This window comes from Squalius cephalus, assembly GCF_949319135.1.
Source record: "Squalius cephalus genome assembly, chromosome: 22".
Classification (NCBI taxonomy): domain Eukaryota; kingdom Metazoa; phylum Chordata; class Actinopteri; order Cypriniformes; family Leuciscidae; genus Squalius; species Squalius cephalus.
Window position 1 is genome coordinate 1,712,202 of NC_137143.1, and position 27,404 is coordinate 1,739,605.

The window sequence follows — 27,404 nt, forward strand, 5'->3', positions numbered from 1 at the left end:
GAGAAACATTCAAAAGTAACATTCCCATAATGTTTGAACTTGGAACAATGATGAAATGGAATGTTCCCTTTCATGTTCGCATGAACCAAGATTAAATCTGGGCTGCGTTTCCAGATAACGATGGATCTTAGCACTTATGAGGATTTTCTGCGAGCGACTTTACGAATGTTCGTGTTCATTTCACGTGCGTTTCACAAAAATGCACTCAGCACGATCGTTCGCAGCTTTAAGTGCTACTTAAGAGTCGCTGTCCGTTTGTCGAGTGCTGAAATCTCACCTTGTAGAATGGCTTGTAATTGCAGCACACGCTTGCAGTTTTAAATGTTTAACCTAACTGTTTTCACCTGATGTGCATTTTGCACGAGGCCAATAATCTATAAAAGCACAAACCTACGAGTGGAGACACCAGCAAAATGGCTGAAAAAAAAAAAGAAAAAAAAGAAAAGAAAATACCTTTTGTTTTTAAAAGAAGAGATTAAGGTAATTTTAGAGGAGGTGGAGCTATACAAACATATTATTTTCAGCAGGTTTAAGGGAAGTCATATACAAATAAACAAAAACTGACTGTAACTAGGGGCATTAAAAGATCAGGGAAGGAGGTCAGGAAGAAGTGGCAGGACTTTGCCAGCCTTGCTAAAAGGAAAAGGGCTCTGCAGAGGACAACATTTAATAAAACAGGTGGTGGGACCAATGATGGCCAACCAAGAAATGCCCAATACATGGCTGGTTTTCGTGCAAGTCATTGACAGATTGTGTCCCCAGTCTTTGAAGCATATTACATCTTTTTTTTTTTTTTTTTCATTCCTTTAATTTTGATTAAAATTATTAGATTCAATTATTTATATTTTTTTGTTTTGTTTTCTGACCTTTTGATTTTATTTATACATTAATTTAACCAACAACAACAACAAAAAAAGAGTAATAAAGTGTACAATAAAGTACAATCAAAACCTTATATTATAATCACATTGCATTTGAATAAAGTTAAAGGTGTAATCTGCCGGTTGTCCTGGAGGTGACCTCATAACGATGCACTTGGGGATTTACGATTACTCCAGAGCACTCGTAGATCTACGATGATTTTTAAGAGCTACTTAAGTTACGATGCTTTTGGGAAACAGACCGTAATATTAAGATCAGTCGTACGTTTTTACGATCTACTTAGGCTTACGATGCTTTTGGGAAACGCAGCCCTGGATGTTTTTGTCTTTTGTCTGAAACATGGGCGAAATGTTCAGGAAATCATCTATCAATCTAGGGTTTGGACTCAAGAACTGGTTCTTATTCAGATCTGGTTTCATAAAATCTAAAACTAAAATAATAAAATAAATAAAATACTAAAAATTATGTACAATTTTTATGCACTACCTTTGGGATACTTTTATAGCTTTTTGAGGCTTGAACGCCTCATTCATTGTAACTGAATGGAAATGAGCAACCGGCACATTATTCAAAATATCATCTTTTGTGTTCAGCAGAAGAGAGAAAGTCATTCAGTTTTGAAACGACACAAGGGTGAGTAAACGATGACGTGGAATGATTCCTTGCTTATTTTTACTTTTGGGTGAAACTTTCCTTTAAGGCAAAAGATGCCGTTTTCCACTGCTTAATGCATCTTGTGCAATGTTTGCCACATTTTAAAGCAATATAAACCAGTAATGCCTCCACCACCAATTATATCTTTGTGACACGAAACAAAAGATATGTAGCATCAACTGTCTAAATCCATTGATACAGTGTTCACAGTCAGTTACTCGTGCTTACATTTTATGCATACTGTTTTTAATGCACTGATATGTGCATTATAGAATTGAAAAACATTAAACCTTTTGCATATATTCAACTTTAAGACCTGGATGATGGGATTCCAATACCGAACACACAATGCCTACACTGTAAACCCCAATAAGGTCATAGTACTCAAAACTTTTGTAGAAACCGATTACATAATAACTTTTGAGGTAACTAACTTAATTTTTTTAAGTTCTATTTTTTTTTAAAGTTACAATCTAATCAAACTTAAAAAATTTGATTTAATTTTTATTTTTTTTAAGTGCACCCTGCTTAAAAATATTGATTAACACTCAAAATGTTTTAATTTTTTCATACTTAATTATTTTGATCTAATGGAACTTAAATAGAACTATATTAACTCAAAAAAATATACTTTATAACCCACAAGCAAGTTAAAACTACGGTACAAAAAAAACCCACTTCAGCTGTACATTTTCTTTTTTCTTTTTATTCAGTCTTTAAATTGTTTAATACAAACATGTAAGAAATTACTAGTAAAATTACCTCTGAAATGACTCCGTGTTTTAAACAATATAATTAGGAACTGAGGATCTTAAAATGCTTAATGTAAAATGCATGGCCTACATTTTTTAAAACAGCATTAGTAACAGCCATCTAAGTGCAAATGGAATAAGTAAAAAAATAAAAGAGAATAAAAAAAGTAAATAAATAAATAAAACATATCAAAACACAAAACCAAGACATCGAATCTGTCCTGTTAGTAAAAACCTATAAAAACAAAATATAAAAAAGGCACATCTTTGGGTTGATGTATGCATTACATCTGGACTATCCCAAGAAACTCATTAACACTTTTACATTCATCCAGAAAATCATAATGGGTCTTGATGATGGTAAACCACTTAAACCCTGCCTACTGAGTCTCAAAATTGACCTGTTAATGAAATAGTAGGCTAACTTAAGAGTTGTTTACAAGAAAATACACTTGTATTTTCTTGCCTACATGTTGTGTTTTTGGGGTTCCCAGTATGGTCACTTTATAGTTTGTTGTTGAACAAACAATATAGTTTGTTGTTGTTGTTGTTAGTCAAAGCATTTGGAACTGTTTACATTTGGCGGTTTATGTCTTGCCTACAAAATCTAACGTAGCTGCTGTTGTTTATAATTATTGGTTGTACACCAACTTGGTGCTCTAAATCCTAAAATGATGTGAGATGTTTTATATTTTGTTTTTATTTTATTTTATTTATTTAGGATTTAGAGCACCAAGTTGGTGTACCACCAATAATTATAAACAACAGCAGCTACGTTAGATTTTGTAGGCAAGACATAAACCGCCAAATGTAAACAGTTCCAAATGCTTTGACTAACAACAACAACAACAAACTATATTGTTTGTTCAACAACAAACTATAAAGTGACCATACTGGGAACCCCAAAAACACAACATGTAGGCAAGAAAATACAAGTGTATTTTCTTGTAAACAACTCTTAAGTTAGCCTACTATTTCATTAACAGGTCAATTTTGAGACTCAGTAGGCAGGGTTTAAGTGGTTTACCATCATCAAGACCCATTATGATTTTCTGGATGAATGTAAATGTGTTAATGAGTTTCTTGGGATAGTCCAGATGTACTGCATACATCAACCCAAGCAACAATGCAAATGCATCAGCCAAGTTAGGGATATCACTCATCACAACATCGTCTTCCACAACAATAGAGATGCTTGTAGGACTGAAATGCACTGGATCTGCAGTCTCTTCTGTGATTGTTGTGATAAGAGCAACAGGAGTTTCAATGATGCCTGGCTCATCTGACGACACCACCTGAAAGACACAGAGAGTGCAAATGTTAGGTTAAAGTCCTTGTGAACCGGAAGCTGCAAACGACTTTTCTCCTGTGTTGTGACGGATTTCCCAGTGAAAGGGAATATTGAACAGTGGGCAGGGATTTACTCTAGCACTCCTCTCCATCTCATAGCAGACTAACAGTTTAAGGCCAGTGGTTTAACATTTTCAACCCAAGTTGGAACACCTTTCCAGACAGGAAGTAACTTTACAGATTTTGATTAAAGATTACCACGGCAAGCACATTTTTTTTTGTGTAGTAACTGTTTTGTTATCAGTAAGAAAATGTAGCATTAAGTCTATATAGTTACAGAAGATAAACTTGCTTTACTTTTAGTCAGCATTTCAGTAGGCTATTCTAATGTGTTCTAGAAATATGCTTTTCATGTGTTTGTAACATAACAGAAGAGATGTGAGGTGTGCCCATCCAAGCGTGACAGCAAAACCAGCACCATGTGTGTGAAGTGCAAGAAATACATATGAATTTACGAAATGAGATTATTTTTAATGAGTTTAGTTTATGTTTTATTATACAGCTACATTTATTTGCTTAATTAATGTTCTTAAAAAAAAGTTTTAAAAAAAATGTACATGCAAAACAAGTCAGCATACTGGTTTTTTTTTCAACTACTTTTAAAAAAAAAGGTTAAAAAACAGTTTCATTAAATATCTTATATATATATATATATATATATTTGGAATATTTGACAAATGTTCACATTAAAAGTTTACAGTCTGAACATGAATCTTTGTTGTTTTTCATTGCCGTGATTTTTGAGGAATTTTATTACATCCAATGCGGATCATAAAGGGAGTGCACAGAATTCCAACATAACAGGAGAGTTAAATGAATTGTCTGACAACACAGAAACCATTTTGTTACACTTAAGAGGGTGGCTAACTTGTTATTCACAAATAATAGCAAAAGAGATATTGTATGGCTAGATTTATATTCTAATCTGAATTTGGCGCCAAATTAAATAAACGGTGAAAAATAGGTTACAGCCTAAATTAACATTTGAGGTAACTTAGGCCTACCTTGATTTTGGCGGATGATCACTCTACTCCTTACACTTCGACCTATAATGAAAAAAAAAAAACGTTTTTAAATGTTTAATAAAAACTTGCAGAGTTCATTCGGTTACAATTATGTCTATAACCTTAAATTTGTTTGAGTAAAAGTTAAAGCTAACAGCCACTAGCTCATTTGGGTGCATGTAGAAATAACATCTCATTGAACTTGCCAGAGCTGGGTGCTTAACACAAAGAGCAGCAACACACTAAAAAACCGCAATGACTATCGTTTCTGAAAAGAATTATTGACTAACGTTAGCATTATTGCCTTGACACGACATTAACAGTAAACTTACACATTATATTACCTTGTCACTAGCACGCGGGCTGACGGTGACGTTAATCGCGCACGTGCGCGCCAACGTGAAGCTCCGCGCTTAAAAAAAAAAACTAATCTAGGCTAACAGTCAAATATCACAGAGCGCTTAACACAAACAGCAGCAACACACTCAAAAACAGAAGGACTATCGCTTGCTGCAAATGGTTATTGACTAACGTTAACATTATTGCCCTGCCACGACATTAACAGTGCACAGGACGGTCATCGCGCCCGCGCCAACTTAAATAGTCAAATATTAGTCTAACAGTCAAATATCATGTGTAACATGATATTGTTACAATATGACAACAAGCAAAGTAGTTTTAAAGTGTTTTGGTTTACTTACGAGTTATTTCATGCTTGATAAACCAGCAGCTCCACTTCGCTCGAGAGGGTAGCCATCTTGAATAGATTTTTCAGATAACGTCAGCTAGGTCCGCACGTCGTGACGTCATATCACGTGATCGACAGTAGACTTAAAAATAGTGAGTGAACCAGCGGGGTTCACTCAGAAATGCTGAGGTACACAACCATAAAAATACATTTTTGTTCATAGACAGTAATAGTTTAAAGGTGGATTAACTCAGCAAGAGCTTTTAACTGTAGTGACCTCAGTCCTTATAAGCTAGTAGTACTGTTCGGGCTTACAGTGTAAGCCAGACTATCCTGTGAACAAAACTTAAACGCAAAGTATTTATTAATACAAGCAGCTGCTAGCCAAATACATAGATGAAAAATACATTTCTGTTGTCAATATTTGAATACAACTTTCACAATTACTTGAAACCTCTGGATATTTTTGTCTGCAAAGGCGTAAGTAACCCCAGAGCAAGAACTACAGGTGAAATATACACTCGATCATTAAAATGATTGTAGAACTGGACGAGGACAGGAACCCTGACACACACATGAGAAGCACAACAAACAGACGAGCTGACATCCGAACCGGTGTGAACGGAGGAATAAAATCATGGTGAGCGCTCAAACCAGCGGTAAAGTGAAAGCAGGTTACCTTTGGTCTGGTTGTTCTCCATATTTCCATCCTGCATTTTACCTAAGATGAAGGCATCCACACACACAGGACAAAAATAACAGAAAGCAGACGATAAAACATTCATCACATGGACATTACAGTGAAATCAAATTAAAAAAGGAAGACAGAGAATGAGTAATTTATCAACATCATTGTGAGTCACATACGTAACACAGAATTGATTTGTAATGAAGTTTTGAGGTGTGTTATGGCTTTACAGTATATCAGATGCAGCGTAAGCTACCATCCACATATAGGTATAGATGTTGAATAAATATAAAATAGCATGTGTTTTGATGCACTATGTGGATTTTTGAAGTATATGCAAAATGTGTGTTTGTATAACAAAACTGGATGTTCTGTTGTGTGTTTTCATGTCATTTTGACAGGAGTGCCATGGAATATCTAATATGTATACATCGTTTTACACTCATTGTATCTTGGTTTGTCACTATGATTTGTCATAAAGGAAGAATTGGGAAGTAGTCGTTCAGAAGATATTCCATGGAGGATAAATGGAAGAGAAACACTCAACACAATGAAGGACAAGAGAAACAGCACGACTCTACTGGACATGCGGGAAGAAGAACTGCTACAGAACAGCCATGCAACAGCACAGGAGGATCGGGAAAACGGATTTATCCCATCACATGAATACACGTGCAACTACACGGGCACTCTAGTGTGGGAACATTTGTCTGAAACAGGAAATAATCTATCAGTCTAGGGTTTGGAGTCAAGAACTGGTTCTTATTCAGAGCTGGTTTCATAAAAAAATGTAAAAAATAAAATAAAATACAATTAAATAAAATAAAATTAAATTAAATAATAAAATAATATTAAATTAAATTAAATTAAATTAAATTAAATTAAATTAAATTAAATTAAATTTAATTTAAATTAATTTAATTTAATTAACATACCAAAAGCAAATAAATTTCCTATCAATTGCTTTGAAGAAAAGTAATTTGCATTTATTGTATTGGGGAATTTAACTTAACAAGTTCGAAATATAACACACAAATGAAGGAGTAACATTAACTTGTATTTTACTAATTGATATGTGTGTGTGTGTTGGAATATTTACACACATGGATATTGTGTGTATCTGTTACTGTAAAAATACTGTAGTATTTTCGTACACTACGGTTCGTGGGCGGGAAAATTCTTTAATATTTTTGAAAGAAGTCTCTTCTGCTCACCAAGGCTGCATTTTCTGATCAAAAATACAGTAAAAATAGTGAAATGTTATTTCAATTTAAAATTGTTGTTTTCTATGTGAATATACAGTAAAGTGTAATTTATTCCTGTGATCAAAGCTGAATTTTCAGCATCATTACTCCAGTCTTCAGTGTCACATGATCCTTCAGAAATCACTCTAATATGATGATCTGATGATCAAGAAACATTTATGATTATTATCAGTGTTGAAAACAGTTGTGCTGCTGCAGATTTTTGTGGAAACCATCATAAATTTAATTTTTTTCAGGGTTCTTTGATGAATAGCAAGTTCAAAAGAACAGCATTGATTTGAAATAGAATCATTTTGTAACATTATGAATGTCTTTACTGTAACTTTTGATCAATTTAATGCATCCTTGCTGAATAAAACTATACATTTCTTTAGAAAAAAGAAACAATGAACAGTATATGTGTGCAACAGTTTAACAATTAAATACTAATGGGATATTGTTGTAGAATCACACATTTAAATTATAATTCGTATCAAATACGCTCGTATCATAAATTGTATTCCAACACACCAAAGACACAACAAGTCATGATTTTCTTTCTGAAATGTAAATTTACCCACTAAAACTACATCATGTATTTAATTTATGCTTAATTTCCGGTAATAGTCATGTGGCCTATTTCAACCAATGGGACGATCCACATTGTGTATCTGCTGTTGGCATACGTAACAATAAAGGAACGGAAAGGGTAGAAGAGGGAAGAGAACAATAAAGGAGTTAGCGATCAGAGGGTTCATGCACTGAGAGGACAGGATAGGAAGAGCAATGCCTTGTACAAATACCCACACTTGCGGTCTTTGCTCTCGACCACTCGTCTACTTGCATGACGTATTTCCTCTATTTAGGCGTAAAGACTGCAAGTGTGTGTAGAACTTCTGATTATTCGATGGGACACACTTATAGTCTAGCAAAAAGTAGCTTTTATTTATTATATTTGAAATACTTTGCATTTTAAAATAAACTTCTACATGTCTGTTCAGTAGTCGCTATATATCTAACAGAAGACACTCATTTAAAATTGTGTGATAAAAGTGATAAAAACAGTTGCAAATGTTGTACAGAATAGGCCTGCACATTCCATACTCATCTTTGCACCAATAAAACGTGCAACACTTTATGATTTTACAACCAAATTATATGCACTAATTAATTTAAATTGCAAAAAAAATGTTTTCCTCAACATCTCGCGATTTCGGGGCACATGACTTCCTGAGCATAATGCATGATGGGATACGCTTAGCCTCAAATACGCTTAGATAGTGTGGGTTTAGTGTGCATTAAGGGCATTTTTAAGCCATAGGACAGTCTTGCGCACGCACTTACTGTCACGTGCACGCGCTCTCAAGTGGCCAAGACCGCAAGTGTGGGTATTTGGAAAAGGCAATAGACAACTGGAGAAGGAGAGGCGGAGCCAGTGAGTGACGGACAGCGAAGGCCTGCTCAACCTACCATTGACTAGGCTGGTATTACCAGGGGCATTTGCGCTTGCCGCACCATCGGTAGCTATAGTCGCGATGGGGTGTGAGGAGGGATGCGAGCAGTCTAGCCGTAATAATGAACAAAAGTAGCATGGTTATCACCATTAGTACTCTCTCAATACACTGCTGTCAACAGAAAGGTGACTTTAAAAGAATGACATCGATGGGAAAAAACACTGCAACATAAGACAGGTTACACATAATATGGCAGACGAAAAGTCGAGGCACAAAACTACACAATGATCAATGGCACAAAACTCTAGAGATCCAATTGCTATTTACACAACCAATCACGGTAAGAACAGGTGATTCAAAAAATGAATAAAACAACCAAATTAAAAGCATGCTTCAAAATCAAATCCAAGTGCTTCAAATACAACAGTAGGGTGTCAGACTACGAGGCTACAAAACCGTGATCAATCTGATATCATCAATCTATCCGGCCTTGAGGGAATCACCCGTCCATCACAACCTCCCGATCGTCGTCTATGCGGGATCATGGATGAAATGCATTTCTTTGAATACTTAAAAAGAGCTTCTTTTTAAGTGAAAGATCACGGTTGCTAAAGCAGGGTTCGGGAGGGAAGAGCAGGTTTAGTGGGGTAGTAAAAGAGCGTGTCCTCGGGTACAGAGATGTATACTGTACCTGCCAGCTGATGGCCGTCCTCCAGAGCCTGACCTGTGGCAGTTTGCAGAACAACAAACACATAAGCCTTATGCTGACAAACAGCACACGCTACCCAACCAGAAAAAGCACTTGAAGTAGCCACTGTGTGCACACGAATAAACAGGGGCACGTTCTACCCAAACGCAGTCTCTGATTGAGGGAAAAAGAGCTGGACGTTTTGATTAATACTTTATTTGCTGACCAGCATGTGGGTGATTGACAGGGTGCTGCTGGAGTCCAATCGTAACAGCACACGCAATTCGAGATATCAAACCTGTGGAATGAGTTACGCATCGTACTTTAAAGGGGTCATGAACTGAGAAATAACTGACATTTAAGAGGTCATCATACATACAAGTTTCAGATCTAAAAACGTCCTTGTTAGTCCAAAAACAGCTTTTATTGAAACCGAGCCCAGAGAACGACTCGTTGTGGAATGTGCCGATTTATGGCGAAATAGATAGTTGAAAGACCGCCTCTACAGATCAATGCAACTTTGGCCCCGCCCACTGGCGAGTTAGTGAGATGACGAGCAATACAGGATCACTGACTGGACTAAAAATAAAATGACCTTCCAAAGGATCCTCATGTTAGGAATGTGGTTCTTTTATTTATTTTCAACAATGTGAATGTCTCAGTTGAGCATTATTTGTTTGTTCACTGTCAATTATTTGGCAAATCAGCCACAATTTCGGTGCAGACATTGCAAACAGACTTTTATGACCTGGACTCGACAGTAATGCATGTAGCATTAGCATCATGGAGTCCATGAAATTGTGACTGATTTGCCAAAGAATCGACAGTGAACAAAAAAAAAATGCTCAACTGAGACATTCACAGTAACCGTGTTCATTCTAATGCCTGATCTGTGACCAGTGATTTCTGATATGTAATGATTCATGTACAGTCCGATGATTTTTGTCTATGTGCCAGTAAATTAAACCAGTGAGTGACTTAATGGTCAACTTCACATTTTTTTCTCTTAGCAGGATGAAAATAATCTGTGATTTAAAATGTGATTAAATTATATATAGAAAGTGATCAGGATGCTCCCTTTGCAATCACTGTTGAGCTGTCAATCAAACACCGCGAGTTTATCAGGACTGAGTTCTGGACTCACGCCAAAACTCCTGTTATAACAAAGTCTGGTTATAATCAACAAATCTTTTTTTTTTTTGCATTGTGTTTGCACTTTTAGTTATGATAAAAGCATTCGTTAGTGTGCAGAATCTGAGTTGCAAAGACGAGATCACTGCATTCATACGCTTAGCATGTCTGTGATTGGCTACATGCTCATCCACTGCCACCTTTCATGCTACAATCTAAGTATAATGCTATAGATCTGAATATAATGCTATAATCAACACTTTTTACAATTAGTTAACCTTGAGAGCTGTAATAGTAAAAACGTGCTAAAAGTTATTGAGAGAGTTCCACATGTGATACTGTTAGAGATGTTAGCCAATCACAGCAGTGGGCGTTTCCACTGAAGTCTCACAGCCAATTACATCAGTGGGCGTTTCCACTGAAGACTCACAGCCAATCACAGCAGTGGGCGTTTCCACTGAAGACTCACAGCCAATCACATCAGAGGGCGTTTCCACTGAAGTCTCACAGCAGACACGCCCCTTCAAACAGAGCGTTCAAATCAGAGGCTAAAATCAAGGTAGGAAAAATGCCTTTTATTTCTAATTTATGACAATTTTTGATGCGAAAGCCAGGAAACATTATAAAATAAAATAAAATAAGGCAGTTCATGACCCCTTTAATACTTTGGGTTAAAGGTTTGTTCAAACCATGAAATACGAGCAATAGTAAATACACGACTGGGCAGAAGTTTGGAAAAAATCATAATTATTCCAAACTATTGTGACAGTTTTGCTAAAACAGGGTGAGTTTTATCAAATATAAACTGTGTTTTCACTTTTAGTATGCTTTATAATGTTCTTTTCCCCCAGTGTCCTGTTTTTTTTTTAGGTTTACAAAGATCTGCTGATATAAGAAAAAGGTTTATGCGATAATAACAACATTAACTGGCAGGAATGAATGTTGATCCCCGTACAGAAGTGTTGGTGTAATGCAGCTCTGCTGACGTTCTGTCAGGCTGAGCTTTAGTTACGCACCTTTCTTCTCTTTTTTCTCCTCCTCCTCTCCACCAGCACCGAGCAAAGTGAAGATGATCCCGGTCTGAGAGTTCACCCCGACAGCCATGACCACCATCCGACCCGAGCCCTCCATCACATGCGTGCCTGGGGATTCAGTTAACGGCAGAGTAAGTCATGGAGAAACTGTAAGTAATAGCAGGCCTGACGCTCTCACCTCTGCACAACTGACACAATGTGTGATCTCATAGATGACTGCTGTCTGACAACACCAATCCCTCACACACACACACCTGACTGTAGAAGTGAGAACTGACTCATTCATCAAAGCTAATTGATAGAGTTTATGCTCTCAAATTTTAAATTAAACACAGAACAGACAACTGCTTGTCATTTTTGTCCTTTTCAATGTAAAGTTGTAGAATCAAAGTAAATGAAAAGAGTGCATGACAATAAATGATGTGGTTGGCACTGAATATCATAATAAATATGTTTAAATTATTTTACAACAAGGTCGCATCGCATTTGTTAACATTAGTTAATGCATTACATAAACGAAGCAATGGATTTTTACAGCATAGTTTAAAAAGTAGATTTGATCATTGTTTGTTCATGTTAAATCACAGTGTGTTAACTTATGTTAACACAGATACAACTTTTGATTTGTAAAATTATTATATGTTGAAATTAACATTAAAAAAGAGTATTGAATACTGTAGAATTATTGGTTATTTTAAGTTCATGTTAACTAATTTAATAAACTCATTATAACAAATGAAACCTTAACATGAAGCTAGTTTCTAATTCAAACACAACAAATAACAGATTTCCATCCGTCCCATCTTAACCTGCGTCAAACAAACATAATCATGCAGTGTTTTCATTCAGACATAATCTGTTGGATTGATATTCAATTCAATATTTTGTTAATTAATTACAAAAAAAATATAGTTCTGAACTGTGGCCCACATTTTGCTCAAAACATTGTTACCACATAAATGAAATATTAAATTAGAAAAAAAAAAAAAAATCCTCAAAATGATGACATCAAAGTAGTGCCATTTTTGGGTACTTTCTAAAGCATGATGGGAAAATAAGTAAACAATATAACATTAAACGCTTTCTAAAGGTTAAGCACCTCCTTTCAATGACAAAAAAATAAATAAATAATTAAGCCTATTTGCGGGAAGTGACACTTATATTTTTTGCCTGTGTTGATCGATTTGACTTTTTCTGATCAGTAAAAAAACAAGTTGATGTCGAACTTCAATACCTAGTATGTGTAAAAGAGCACAACAAGGTGAACAGTGTGAAAGTAAAATATAGTAGTAAAGAGGGATTCACCAGAGAGAAGCATGGGGTCTTTATCTGCAGCTTTGCGCACATGGTCGGATTCTCCCGTCAGAGAACTCTCGTCGATCTTCAGATCGTTGCCTTGTATCAAGACCCCGTCCGCTGGGAGCAGGTCACCTGAACACAGTAAGGGCTAGCAATTTAACATGTACATTTTGTAGAATTAATAAGAAAAAAAAATACAAAACATGCCTCACCAAACCACACCAACCACACAAAACAATGAGGCGCTTTCCATACAGGAACACATAATGAAACTTGATACATCAGAAAAGAACAGCATCTTAATGGAGTAGTTCACTTCAGAATTACAATTTCCTGATAATTTACTCTCCCCCATGTCATTCAAGATCTTCATGTCTTTCTTTATTCAGTGGAAAAGAAATGAAGGTGTTTGAGGAAAACACTCCAGGATGTTCCTCCATATAGTGTCTTCAATGGGGTCCAACGGGTTGAAGGTCCAGATGTGAGTTTCAGTGCAGCTTCAAAGTCTCGACACGATCCAGCCGAGGAATAAAAGTCTTATCTAGACAAACCAGCGGACATTTTATTAAAAAAAATAAACATTTATATACTTTTATCCACAAATGCTCATCTTGCACTCGCTGTGATGCGACACACATTACGCAATCAGGTTGAAAGGTCAAGCGGGACGTAGGCGTAAGAACAGACCTTGTGTTTACAAAGCCAACGTGCAAAGAATAAGTCAAACGCCATTTACAAAAAATAAATAAATAAAAGGTGAAACAACGATGTCGGACAATTTTGAAGTAGAATTTTTCACCCTACCCTAAATATTTTAACCGCATGACCTTTCAACCTGATTGCGTAATGTGTGTCGCATCACAGCTAGTGCAAGACCAGCATTAGTGATTAAAAGTATATAAATGTTTATTTTGTTCTAAAATGTCCGCTGGTTTGTCTAGATGAGACTCTTATTCCTCGGCTGGATCGTGTCGAGACTTTGAAGCTGCACTGAAACTCACATCTGGACCTTCAACCCGTTGGATCCCATGGAAGTCACTATATGGAGAAACATCCTGGAATGTTTTCCTCAAAAACCTTATTTAATTTTCGACAGTAGAAAGTAAGACATGAACATCTTGGATGACGTGGGGGGGAGTAAATTATCAGGAGATTTTAATTCTGAAGTGAACTACTCCTTTAAAAGTTCAGCACTCATTATGGTGCGATATGTTTTTTTTTAAAAACCCATGATATTCAAAGTAACTTACAGCAAGTCTTCAGCTTAACTTGATAAATCCAACGGTCAAGAGCACAACGGGGATAAAACTGTTTCTGAACACAGGCAGCCACTCAGCAATGGAGCATATTTCAGAATCTAATCTCCAAAAGCTCTTCTTAGTGCCTTTGTGTTCCTTCCAACAATTCCTTCAGTTTCTCCAAACAACAAGTCTGGATCAATATCGCTGTCTCCAAAGAATTCCAAAGTTGATCCTCTAAGATGGCACATGTCAAGCATTTCACAACAGAATCTCTCTCCAATTACTAAGAGTTTTCAGCCCTAACTAAGTCAAAATCAAAATGACAAGAATAGCAGTGTGTTGTGCAACAATAGGCAACACTGTATTGTAGGTGTTCCCCAGGGTTCGGTATTGGGCCCTTCTGTTGTTTTATATATCAAAAATGTGTTTTCGTTCAGAGATAATTTTGCTTTCATTTTCCATCTTTGCAATGCATCATATCATCTCCCACACATGTTCAAAAATAACGGTAAGCTACTGCTAACCACCACTGTACTAGTCAAGGAGATGGAGCCCCTTTTCCAGCTTGCCAAACGTTCTCACCCACAGGATCCCTCCATCACTGTCAACTCATGCATTATCTGCCTCCCACTCGTTCAGGAGATCCGAAATAACATCCAGAACCCCTCCAACACCGCAGAACCAGCACAGCACTTGTCTGATAACATCTCCAGAGAATAAAGTGGTGATCAGCTTGACCAACTCTCATAATCAAACTGTAAATTAATGGCACAGATCAGTCTTGCTTCATTGCACAGCAATGCTGTCCGGTCATGCTTTAAAGCTCTCTAGATAATGCTCCACTTCATTAATAGATTTCAGATTATATATGGGTGAACCTTCAATTACAAATCTTGAATTTCATCTTTGTTAATACATTTATACATTTATACATTGACACGTCCATGGATTTATTTTAATCAAGATTTAAGGATATGAATGTGTGTATTGTAGAATAACTTTACCTTTATGTCTTCAATAATTCATTTTAAATGGTTCTATAGTGTGAAATATTAATTGTAGTACATATATTCCATGTACTGTTGTCTCTTAATTAATATGTGTTCATAAAAGTGCCATTAAAGATCATTATAAAAGAATGAGCTCAATACTGTTTCAAATAGTTTTAGATGGAGTTTAGCATGTCACACTGTGGGAAATGTCAAGTTCTCAAAAATATTAAATGTCAAACTTATTATTTATTACTTATTATTACATTATAAACTGTAAGAAAAAAGAAAAGAAAAAACACATTAATTTGTCCACAAACACTTTGTTAAGAACCACACACTCAAAGCAACTGAACGTAACACAGTGTTTCGCAGATGATTTGGTATCTGTAAATAGTTGTTATGTCCGGTTGCTTTGAGTGTGTGGTACATAACAACTATTTACAAATACCAAATCATTTGCAATATAACAAAGTGCAAAATAAAATCTCCCTGATTGGAACACTTTAATAAATGTATTAAATTGGGGACTCAAGTAATTAGAGAGACACAATAGAAAAATCAAAGATGCCCCTAATATGTCTTATATATAATCATATAAATATATATGTAATCTATATATATATATAATCATATAAATATATATTATATATAATCATATAAATTATATATATATATATATAATCTAGAATCAATCTTTTATTTTTCTTTCAAATCACCCCAGAAGACAGAAAAGTTCCCCTAATTGAAGAATCACGCATATATTCTACTCGGTTACTTCAATCATGACATCTCAGTCTCGAGACAGTTTTATCATGTTCATTGATATGACAATGTTACTTGGACTTTCCATATCAAATCAACCAGGGGTTCTCGGCTCAAACATTTACAGACATAAACAGTGATGAAAGCCAAAATATTAAATGCCATGGATGAATATTTATTATAAGTAAGTAATCCAGTAATCCATTATTTTGTAGACTATATTGTCAAAATGACAATTGTCACCTGAGATTTGGAGTCAAATTACAGGAGCGTAAAAATAACTGTAGAAAGATGGCAGCATCATTATATTATGTGTACACACAGATAGGAAGGTCTGTTAGTAAACTCTGTTGACTTTAGCAATACTCGTTGCATTATATACCAATGGCGACATTACTTAACATGCCTGTTCCTCGAAAAGTAATACACATATTTCACTATGTTTTTAGATTCTAGTTCTTAAAATGTTCTTTTGGTATCTTCATTTTAAGCCTCTATATGGTTATTAAATCCCAGAGATATAGGGATCTCAATGTGGCACATGAGTAAATTGTTAAATTGCACACATTTTCAGTGGTCGAAATCCAAATGTGGGTCACTTATCAAAGTGTACTAAAGTAAACAGATTTAACGGATAGACCTACCAATCTCTGTGTAAAAATAATATAATGATGCTGCCATCTTTCTAGAGTCATTTTTACGCTCCTGTAATTTGGCTACAAATCTCAGGTGACAATTATCATTTTGACCCCATGAACAAAATAGTGAATTACTTTGGTGAATTAGTGAATAAAGAGTGAATTATTTCTCCTTGCCATTTAACATTTGGGCTTCCATCACTATTAATGTTTGTGGGGCGGCGTCTCGCCCTGCGGGACCATCTTACAACAGATACTGAATCTGACTATGTAAATGTTGAGCAAGCTATCTCATTGGCTGGCCAATTGGCCAATCAGCTTGTGGCATGTAGTAAATAATGTGATTGCTAACAGACTGCATGTAAAGGCCTTATCAGGGACCTGTTATAAATACAAGAGGGATAAGAAAGAACTTGGGGACACATACCATACTTGATTTGTGCGATATCTCCAACGACGATATCTGACACGGGGAGTTGTATGACCTGTCCTCCTCGCACCACCTGGAACTTCTGCTCCTGCTCGATGCGGCTCTGTAAACCCCTGAACTGCTTCTCTTTGCTCCAGTCGTTGAAGGCCGTGACCAGAACAACACACACCACTGAGAGTAAGATCGCAGCTCCCTCGATCCAGCCGGCCTCGGCCTCCCCCTCGTCCTCGGCTCCGGCGGCCGCTGTCCCGCACGCTGGAGAGAGAGCATCAGCAGCGCTTTAGAAATCATACGTTTTTAGATTAGACATAGCCTTTGTGTATTTTTTATTTTACTTTTTGTTCATTTTCATATTCATTGTTCATGTATTTTATTGTTTGTAAGGTGTCCTTCAGTGTCTTGAAAGGAGTCCATAAATAAAACGGGTAACACTTTATAATAACTGCACGCTATTAATCATTATTTAAGCATTAGTAAACAGTTAATTCATCATTTATAAAGCATTAATAGACATTAATAAGCAGTTTATAAATACAGTTATAAATGCTTTGTTCTTGATTTATAAGCATATCTATAATGTGTTTAATAATTGTATTTTCATACTTTATTAATGATCAATTTCTCATTTCTAAATGAAGTTTTGCATTATTTTCGAACCAGTTATTTAGTTGTCAGTGGTTCATAAGATCACTTAGAAAGTGGAAGTAAATGATTAATAAACTGTTTAAATACATATTATTATTCAGACATATAGTAATAGTTACTTAGTGTGTTAATAAATGCTTTATTTACATGTATTTCTACTGTATTCAGGGTTAATTCAGGGAGTTATAAAGCATTTAGTAGTGGTCAGTTCACTATGTTTGTGAGCTCGTCTAAAGTGAGGACTAGTTATGCCTTGTAAAGCGTTTATAAAGGAGATTTAAAGGCTGTTAATATTTCTATGTTCTCTATCACTGTGTGTGTTTGTTTCTTTTTTCTATTTAGAAGAAAACTGAGTCTTTAAATCTCCTTTATAAATGATGTTTAGAAGAAAACTGAGTCTTTAAATCTCCTTTATAAATGATGTTTAGAAGAAAACTGAGTCTTTAAATCTCCTTTATAAATTATGTTTAGAAGATAACTGAGTCTTTAAATCTCCTTTATAAATGATGTTTAGAAGAAAACTGAGTCTTTAAATCTCCTTTATAAATGATGTTTAGAAGATAACTGAGTCTTTAAATCTCCTTTATAAATGATGTTTAGAAGATAACTGAGTCTTTAAATCTCCTTTATAAATGATGTTTAGAAGATAACTGAGTCTTTAAATCTCCTTTATAAATGATGTTTAGAAGATAACTGAGTCTTTAAATCTCCTTTATAAATGATGTTTAGAAGATAACTGAGTCTTTAAATCTCCTTTATAAATGATGTTTAGAAGAAAACTGAGTCTTTAAATCTCCTTTATAAATGATGTTAGAAGATAACTGAGTATTTAAATCTCCTTTATAAATGATGTTAGAAGAAAACTGAGTATTTAAATCTCCTTTATAAATGATGTTAGAAGAAAACTGAGTATTTAAATCTCCTTTATAAATAATGTTTAGAAGAAAACTGAGTCTTTAAATCTCCTTTATAAATGATGTTTAGAAGAAAACTGAGTCTTTAAATCTCCTTTATAAATGATGTTTAGAAGAAAACTGAGTCTTTAAATCTCCTTTATAAACGCTTTACAAGGCATAACTAGTCCTCACTTTAGATGAGCTCACAGAAATAGTTCACTGACCACTACTAAATGCTTTATAACTCCTGAATCTACTACATTTACTTACACTTTCTAAGTGATTTTATAAATCAATGACAACACCTAGTTTGTAAATAATGGTAAATAATGTAACTGGTTTGTAAATAATGCAATACTTCATTTAGAAATGATAAATTGATCATTAATAAATTATGAAAATACAATTATTAAACACACTATAGATATGCTTATAAATCAAGAATAAAGCATAGCTGTATTTATAAACTGCTTATTAATGTCTATTAATGCTTTATAAATGATGAATTAACTGTTTACTAATGCTTAACTAATGATTAATAGCGTGCAGTTATTATAAAGTGTTACCATAAAAGGAATTATTATTATTATTATTAACATTTAAACACACTGCTGAAAACACACTGTATAAATCAAACTGGGGTTTTTTTTGTACCCTATTCATAGAGAGTGTCACTTCTCACGCCATTCCTTGCCAACTTTATTTAAAAAAAACAAACAAACAGCTTTTAGCTCTTTCTTTTATAATTCTTATTCATTTTTTTCTCATAAGCTCATATTAATTGTGAATACATGGAATGTTTTCAATATTTCTTAAATTGATTTGTCAGACCACAGGGCCGTTTCAAATGAACTAGAAGAGTGAAAATATTAAAAGAAAAGGTGAGCAGTTGCAGCACTTCTTAAACAATCATGTCCGTTTGAATCCATAAATATCTCAATTGAAAACAAACTTCATGGATCTAAATAAGTTATAAAATAACTACTTTTCCATGAGAACGTAAAATGATTCACCTCATCCGTTTGTTTATTTGTTCATTCCTGTGTTTGGTCCGCCACAGTATTCTGAGTTGTGTCATTTGCATTTAAAATGCACACAAATATCCACATAAACTAATGAATGCTAAACCCAGAATATCAGATTAATGAATCAGATTTTACATTATAGGAATTGTTCACCCAAAAATGACAAATCTGTCCAACCTGTATGAATTTTTGTTTCTCTCATGCAACACATCAGTTATTTTAGTTTTATTATATTTTTATTTTTATTTTGAATTAGCTTGAAGTTTTATATTTTTAGTATTCAAGATCATTTTAGTTTATTTTTTGAGTGCGTTTGTCATTTTATTAGTTTTTTTTCTACATTTGTGTTTAATTTATTTTTATTTCAGTTTGAGTTTTTAGTTCATTTTATATTAAATTTTTCCAGTTAATAATTTTAGTGCTTCAATTTCAACTTATTTCAGTTTATTGCCAAGCCAATTTTCTCATTTGCATTTAGTTAAAGTTTTTCAACTAATATTTCATTTGATTTCAGCTTTATTTCAATGAACATAAATGTTATTAATAGCTTTATCTCTATAAAAACCCTGAGCACATCAGCAAAAAGCTGCACTTTTCCATGCAACAAAAATGCAGTGTGATCATGTGAGATATTCTGCTTCTGTCTTCCACAGAGCTGATCTCTGAACAACAAAATGGTGTGGAATTGATGACAGAATTTCAATGAATTCTGCGAACTGTCCCTTTAAATGCTAATGATTATTCGGCAGATCCAGTGTTGGCTGATCTCAGATCAGGTCTATTTTTAGGCTCTGCAGTGCGGACCCTCCTCGGCTCTAGATCCTTCATTTGATTCGGCTCCTCTGCAGTGAAACCTCTTCATTCTGTGTGTAGAGTGTGTGTGTGAGTGTGTGTGTGTGTGTGTGTGTGTGTGTGTGGAGCTGTCCGCGGTGCTGAAGTGTTAGATAACAGCTCGTGACACACTGGTGCCGCAACACTCTCCTCAACACACTCCACCGAAACGGCCCGTTCTGCAGGAGACGCTTTCTCACGCTTGCTGATTTTATGCAAATCTTGTCAAATTTGGACAAATGTGCAGTTTTGCATTTGAACTGTTTCTGATTTTCCGGCTTAAGCTGTAATTTGAGCTAGTATTTTCACTTCAAACAGTGTTGTTCTTCCTGTTTTCCAGGACAAATATCTAAACATTCTTCAATCGAGATACATTTACTGGAGAAGCAACGTGATTCTGAAGCTGAAAATACTGAATTATTGTAGATGAATATGCTTTCACTGTCACTGACTAGATATATTTATAATAATGTAGGACACTTTTACTGGGAACATCAGACATCTGGCATTATCAGGACACACACATATCCCCACATTGCATTATTATACATCATATTCAATATTATATAGTAGTTTAATGTAGTTCTGACTCTAAAACTGTGTGAACTATCCATAATAAATATTGTTGCAGTTTTGTATTGTGATATATTGTGGCATGATATATTGTTACACCCCTAGTCATTTTGCTTCTCCAGTAAATGTATCTTGATTTAGAAGAACATATAAGAAAAATATCCTGTCGACTGAGCTTAAAGAAATAGTTTAGCAAAGAAAAAACATTATACATCCACTTGTTTGCTGTGTTTTCTCATGGTACACAAAAGTAGACATATTTTAATTTGTCTTCCTTTTTTATACTGGTTTGCTTAGGCTGAGGAGTGAATGATGCAGTGTGAGCATTAATGAGCTTCACGATGAATCTCAGGCCTCAGATGTTCAGTTCTCCGTGAGATTCTCCCTGTATCGATCCGGATGGAGCCTGTGCTTATCTCGCATGTGGGAGATTCTGTGAGGGATCCATCTCTCTTACACACACAGCACCAGTCTCCATCAGCAGACACACACAGCGCCAGTCTCCATTAAAACCAGAACAAGTGTCACAGATCTCAGATGGAAGAGTGACGCCGGTGGAGCCGACTGAGGATTCATCGTCTGCACACGCTTTTCTCCGCACACACACTGTTGGAAAGTGTGGAATATGCATATTAATGTGCAATTAGCCTATTAACGTATTGTGGGAAGCCAGAAAGTAATTAAGCTACAGACCTTTAGTGAACTACATTACATTTCTTAAAGGAGCAATTTCATTCTAAATAGATAAAACTCCATAATATTATCTGCTATTCACGAAGAACTTTACCGGTACACTAACTAGTCTCAAACATCAAACTTCTGTTTTTTGACATGTTTTGAATCAGTTCATTGAAATGAACAAAGTGATTCACTAGACTTCCGAAACATGTCTGATTATTATCTCAGATTCAAAATACAACAAAATAGCATTCAGTTGTGATGCATGCTGGACAAAGCAGATCCTTACTGCATATTCATTTATTAAGTGTCATGATATTGTGCCAGATAGATTCATATAGTCACAGAATCTGATCATAATACCAGCTAAAACATCTTGACAGTGCATGCACACGATGAGTCTCTGCAAGAGTTAACATGCTCAGATCTAGACCACTTCATCGCTCTGAACGCATTGGAATAAAAGATCATTTTCCATTCCTGGAGTAATTGAATTCTTTGAGCATTATCGTGATTGATAATACTTGCTCAGCATTCTTTTAGCTTCTTTATGCTGCTTTAATGGCTTTGTCTTCATTGCACATTTTATGGGCCGCTGGTTTGATGTATGGCCTTCACCTAAAGGTTATTCTTCCAGCGCACACTTCATTAACTCTTCGCTCTCTGAATGCAGAGTCATGCTCGCTTTACTCGGAGACAAACACTGACTGCTGATGGACTTTCTCAAAGTCGAGTGAAGAAAACATGTTTGGATATTTCATTCTGTGATCAATATGCAGGAGATAGCTGTGATTTACACTATTGCAATGCAAGACTGGCTGAAGTGAAGCGAAGTGCATTCAAACGGTTTCATGCACCGCTAGCCGAGGATTATCTCACTTATACAGTCCCGTGGTCGTTCGCCCACATTGATGACTGGAAGAGTAAAGTTACGGCTCACTAGATCTAGCATTCTGTCTGCTTTAAATCAGACACGGAGATAAAGTAGTGCAGTGCATTTATCTGAATGAATGAATTATAGCATTTATTTGAATTCATTATCTAAAGAGAGAGAGAGAGAGAGAGAGAGAGAGAGAGAGAGAGATGTGTGTGTGTGAATTACCTGCGTCTGTTCAGTGTCTCTCTACTAAAAGTGACGCTGTGAGTTTAATTACTTCAAAAACAGCATTATGTCTCATAACCCCCAACCACTGCTGAGAAATATAATGCAGCATTGCTGTAGCCAAGCTATTTTATTAATAGAACGGTGATTAAAAACTGACTGGAACTACCTGTGTATTAAACACACACCCTCCAACCAATCAGAATAAAGAATTCAGAGTATTTGGACACTTCAGCCACACTTACAAATGACTGAATGTCCCTGCATGCAAAATATATATGCAAAAAGTCATTCATTGTAAAGAAAGATGCACAAACAATCAAAACCTCAAGACAAAAAGAAGTTGCTATAAAAAAAAAAAGGTGTAGTATTGAAAATGAAAACAGTCAGTATTTTTTGTGTAAATGTTGATAGTTGCTCTAATGTTGAAATATATATTTTCATGAACTGCTTCTAAACAGCACGCCAGAACTAGACTAACTGCGGTTGGATACATCACATGCTCTTTTCCTGGTTATTAGACAGAATAAGACACGATGAGCACCAGATTTTGTGTCCAGAGGGAATGTTTGGAAACTGACATCCATTAAAAACCACCTGGACATCAGTTGCTTAAAAGTCATTGTAAAAATGTAAATGTAATGTCTGAGAGTATAACAGTGATGTAATCCTTCTGAAATCAATTGACCTGTACAGATGACAGTAAATGTTTGATATGTCCACATCAAAGCATATGAGAAGCTGTTTAACAGTGAATAAAACACCTTTAATCATTACTCTTCTGTGTTAATATTTCTTAATATTAACTAATCTTAACATTAAGGTGACAGTTTAGTCAAAATAAAAATGATGTCAAATTTTCTCCCTCTCGATCAGGTCATTCCAAACCTGTATGATTTTTTAAATATATATGTAGATTTTTTTCTTTTTCTTTTATATATTTGAAAGAATATGTCTACATTTTTTGATGATATGATGTTTTTTTGTTAGAATATCTTCTTTTGTGTTCAACAGAACAGAGAGAGAGTCATGGAGGTTTGGACCGACATGGATGAACTTTCCTTTAAACCAGGACTGGTGATAAAGTCGGTAAATTGGCGATAAATTGCCTTTAACAATAACCAGCGCCTCGGTTCCCTTTATTCCATAAGCAGAAGATTCGCTGTACAACACGAGGAACACGTGTAATGATACTCACACTCGCTGCCCTCTCCAGGCGGCTGATAGAACGACAGACCCAGAGAGATCATGGCTGCGATTTCGAGGATGATGAGGGTCACGTCTTGTAATGCTTCCCACACTAACTGTAAAAAAGTTTTTGGCTTCTTTGGAGGTATAAGATTTTGCCCGAAGACTTCTTTTCTTTTATCTAGATCCGTGGCATCTCCAGTCAGACCTGTAAGGAAACACAAAGACAAATGTTACAACTCCACTCAAAAAACATAATACGCACTGGAAAAAAGGATTTACAATTTTCATTTCACATTCATTTTTTTTTTTTTTACATTGTCAGCAACAAGAGTGATTGTGTTGCTTCATATACAGCCAGTTTGACATTCCCAGTTTTTAGTGTGCATGAGATGCATTTCTCTCTATTGATGGTCCATTGATTCTGACTAGGCAAACACACTCAAAAAAGCCAGCACACTCGTTCAATGCGAGATAAAAACACTGATTTAATGAAAAGTGGCAAACGTTTTGGTCACATGTGACCTTTCTCAATGCCCAGTGCAGGAGTCACATGATTACATGGATCACATGGTTAACCAAACTAGGGTATACAAACAAACCAGAAAACATATTTGAAGAATGAATGAAATGAGCTCACTACACAATCCAATAAACTGATTCTGACTAAATCACATTTTCATGAGAAACACACTTTAAAGTGTGAAACAGCCGACTTACTGTGCCAAATATATTTATAATATATCTAACTGTCTCTGCAATGAGACTGACAGTGTCAGATATTTAAAGTATCTTTTCACATTGGTCTAATTGTAAAGCATGGTGTAAGCGTGTGTTCTTTTCAGTTCGTGTAAAGCTAATAATACTCCCCATAGAAAAAAAGAAAAGAAACAATTTTGTTTAAATAGTAACTTCGCTGAACCTCAAAGTGTTGATGTGCAGAAATATTATGTTTGTTTTTTTCACATTATTATGGGCCCTATCTTACACCCGGTGCAACGCAGCGGCAAGCGTGACGCAAGTGTGTTTTGCTAGTTTCAGCCCGACGCAGTTTTCATTTCACATCCTGCGTCACGTTGTTTAAATAGCAAATGCATTTGCGTCCATCTGTGCACCCATGAGCTGCTGGTCTGAGAACGAGTGTGTGTGTTCTGGCGCATTGTTGGAGCGTTGCTATTTTGAGGAACTGAAATAGACTGAGCCATTGACCGACTGAAACCTGGTCTGAAGTCAATGGCGCAGTATTTCTTTGTTATTTAAAGAGTGCGTTAGTAATGTATTGTGTGTATAAAGATATGGAGAATCCGGCTTGTCCCGTAGATGTTCTGCTTGCTCACTTTAACCTCGTGCATGAGCAGATCCGTTTGCGCTCTGGAGACACGTTCAGTCTTTCCACTATCAAATTCTGTCATGTAAATAGTGAATCCGCCATGGCGCGAGCGCAACTGTTATTTAAAGGGAATGGGAGTTGAGACTCTGATTGGTTTAACCCACGTAAATCCCAAAACACACCCATTACTCATTAAGAGAATAGGGACAACCCTTTTAGACCATGCGCCGGGAGCGCCGACCATTTTTCCCATCGTTAAACTAGCAAAAGTGGATTCGGACACACACTGAGTGAACTTGCGCCCTGCGCTTTAGACCATGCACTTAGATTGTTAATACATGGCCCTATAGCATGTTATTATATTACATGTTTAAGGTGAAGTTATAAAAAGCCATATACAGTGATGAGCCAAAACATTATGAGCAGTCACAGGTGAAGAGAATATTGCTGATCATCTCCAAACAAAACCTCAAATTAAGGTCTGGGTATATTAGATGGTCAGCAAACAATCAGTTATCTTAATCAACAGGCTGGATGCGGGAGAAACGGGCAGGAATAAAGATCTGAACCACTTTGACAAGGAACGAAGTGTTCTGGCAAGAAGACTGGGTCAGAGTGTCTCTGAAAGAGTCCCAGTCAATTTACCAACAGTGGTTGGAGGAGGGATAAACTAGAGCTCTGCGCGGGAATTCTTTCCCACTCCCACCTGTTCCCGAAAAAAAAAAATTTTTCCTTTTCCCACTCCCACCCACAACATTCATGTTTTGCTTCACTCCCCCTGCAAAAGCCCACAGCTAAATGTATGCATAGATTTTTTCAGTAAGTCTATGAAATTTCCATGAAAATGAATGTGTCGCCTAACCACAACCTACATCCCAGCATAAACACTCCCGATAAATGATTTGTTATTAAAGTGTCTACATTCACAAACCACTGTTAATTCGAACAGAAAAGCAAGCATAGGCTACTGCATGTGTTTTGGTATCACAGAAAGTTCTTTTCTGATGACAAAAAGAGCTGTCACTCATTTTAGTTAATCCCGATCTCACAAAGTTCTGTTATAATCAATGAAGCGGTCGACACTGCACAATGAATCATGTCTTTACATCATGTTAACACTTCGTTTGTTGGGATCTGCGAGTGTATAGAACTTAAACACCTCTGATTGGCCACTGCATTCAAGAGATCAACAGAAGTGTCTCTGATTGGATACACTGCTCAACCCCCGCAAAACCACGTCGTAAAAGAAACCTCTGACGCTCTGCGCAAACACAGATACGCACTGGATCGCTAAATCTGTTTCGCCAATATGCTTTTATTATGGAGAAAACTGATCCTAGATCAGCAGTTATGCAGCTTACTCCCCCATCAGATATCGTCCCGCAGGAGTGTTAGTCTAGTTTGAACTAAACCAAAGCGAGAAGAACTAATGACTTTGGGTAAAACAAATTAGAGTATTTTTTTAAGACAGCGGCTATTTGTGCCAAGTGAAAATAGCAATAGATTCTATTTATACTATATAAAAGAAGCAGTTTTTTTTTTTTTTTTGCAATAATTGACAAATAAATGTACATTAAACGGCATGCAATAATAAAATAGAGTGCAAATTATTATATTTATTGAAATTATTAAATGGACGACAATAAAGCTCTCCCTACAGCTACCCCTAATAACCGCTAAACACTTTATTATTAAACACATATTAGACTTTTTATTTCCACTTCAAAGAATTTCTTCTTTTTTTTTTTTTAAATAAATGCCTTTCCGATTTGATGTGATGGGAAAAGGAAGTAGAGCGAGTTCGGCAAAAAGAAGGATTCGAATTGCATCAAAACTTTCTGTCACGCGCCTTTCCTCTATACTATTGCCACTGATGACAATTATGCCTGGCCAATCAGACGTCAGTGGGCGGAGTTAGTGTAAATAGCCTCTGCTATCACAGCCTGATCTCATGCAAATGCTTCTCTATAGCTTGTGTTTATTGTGCAATTTATACGCGAAAATGAGTTTTTATGTGCATATGATACGCAGTTTTCGCGTGCATGGTAATTATTTTTATTTTGTATATTTATGTATATTTAAATGTATAAATGTATATTTATTTTGATATGCACTTTATTGCATGTAATACATACGTACCCCACACCACTACTAAACCTACCCATGCATATCATACGCACGTAAAAACTCATTTCTGCGTATAAA

The 27,404-nt window shown here is 35.7% G+C and overlaps 1 protein-coding gene across 12 annotated transcripts in view; it reads right to left on the bottom strand.

The window, feature by feature from the left end:
* atp2b2 (ATPase plasma membrane Ca2+ transporting 2) overlaps nucleotides 1-27,404 on the bottom strand; it is a 205,200-nt gene that overhangs the window by 46,088 nt on the left and 131,708 nt on the right. For 8 of the 12 annotated variants that reach the window (XM_079857210.1, XM_079857206.1, XM_079857209.1 and 5 more), the window contains exons 3-9: nucleotides 23,880-24,077; nucleotides 16,929-17,186; nucleotides 12,875-13,000; nucleotides 11,552-11,677; nucleotides 9,408-9,440; nucleotides 8,733-8,825; nucleotides 6,010-6,051 (exon numbers count right to left, since the gene is read on the bottom strand). In XM_079857210.1, the coding sequence (XP_079713336.1) occupies nucleotides 6,010-6,051; nucleotides 8,733-8,825; nucleotides 9,408-9,440; nucleotides 11,552-11,677; nucleotides 12,875-13,000; nucleotides 16,929-17,186; nucleotides 23,880-24,077 (876 nt within the window). The remainder of the gene's footprint in view (nucleotides 1-6,009; nucleotides 6,052-8,732; nucleotides 8,826-9,407; nucleotides 9,441-11,551; nucleotides 11,678-12,874; nucleotides 13,001-16,928; nucleotides 17,187-23,879; nucleotides 24,078-27,404) is intronic. The other 4 variants (XM_079857216.1, XM_079857208.1, XM_079857212.1 and 1 more) reach the window with 3 other exon arrangements.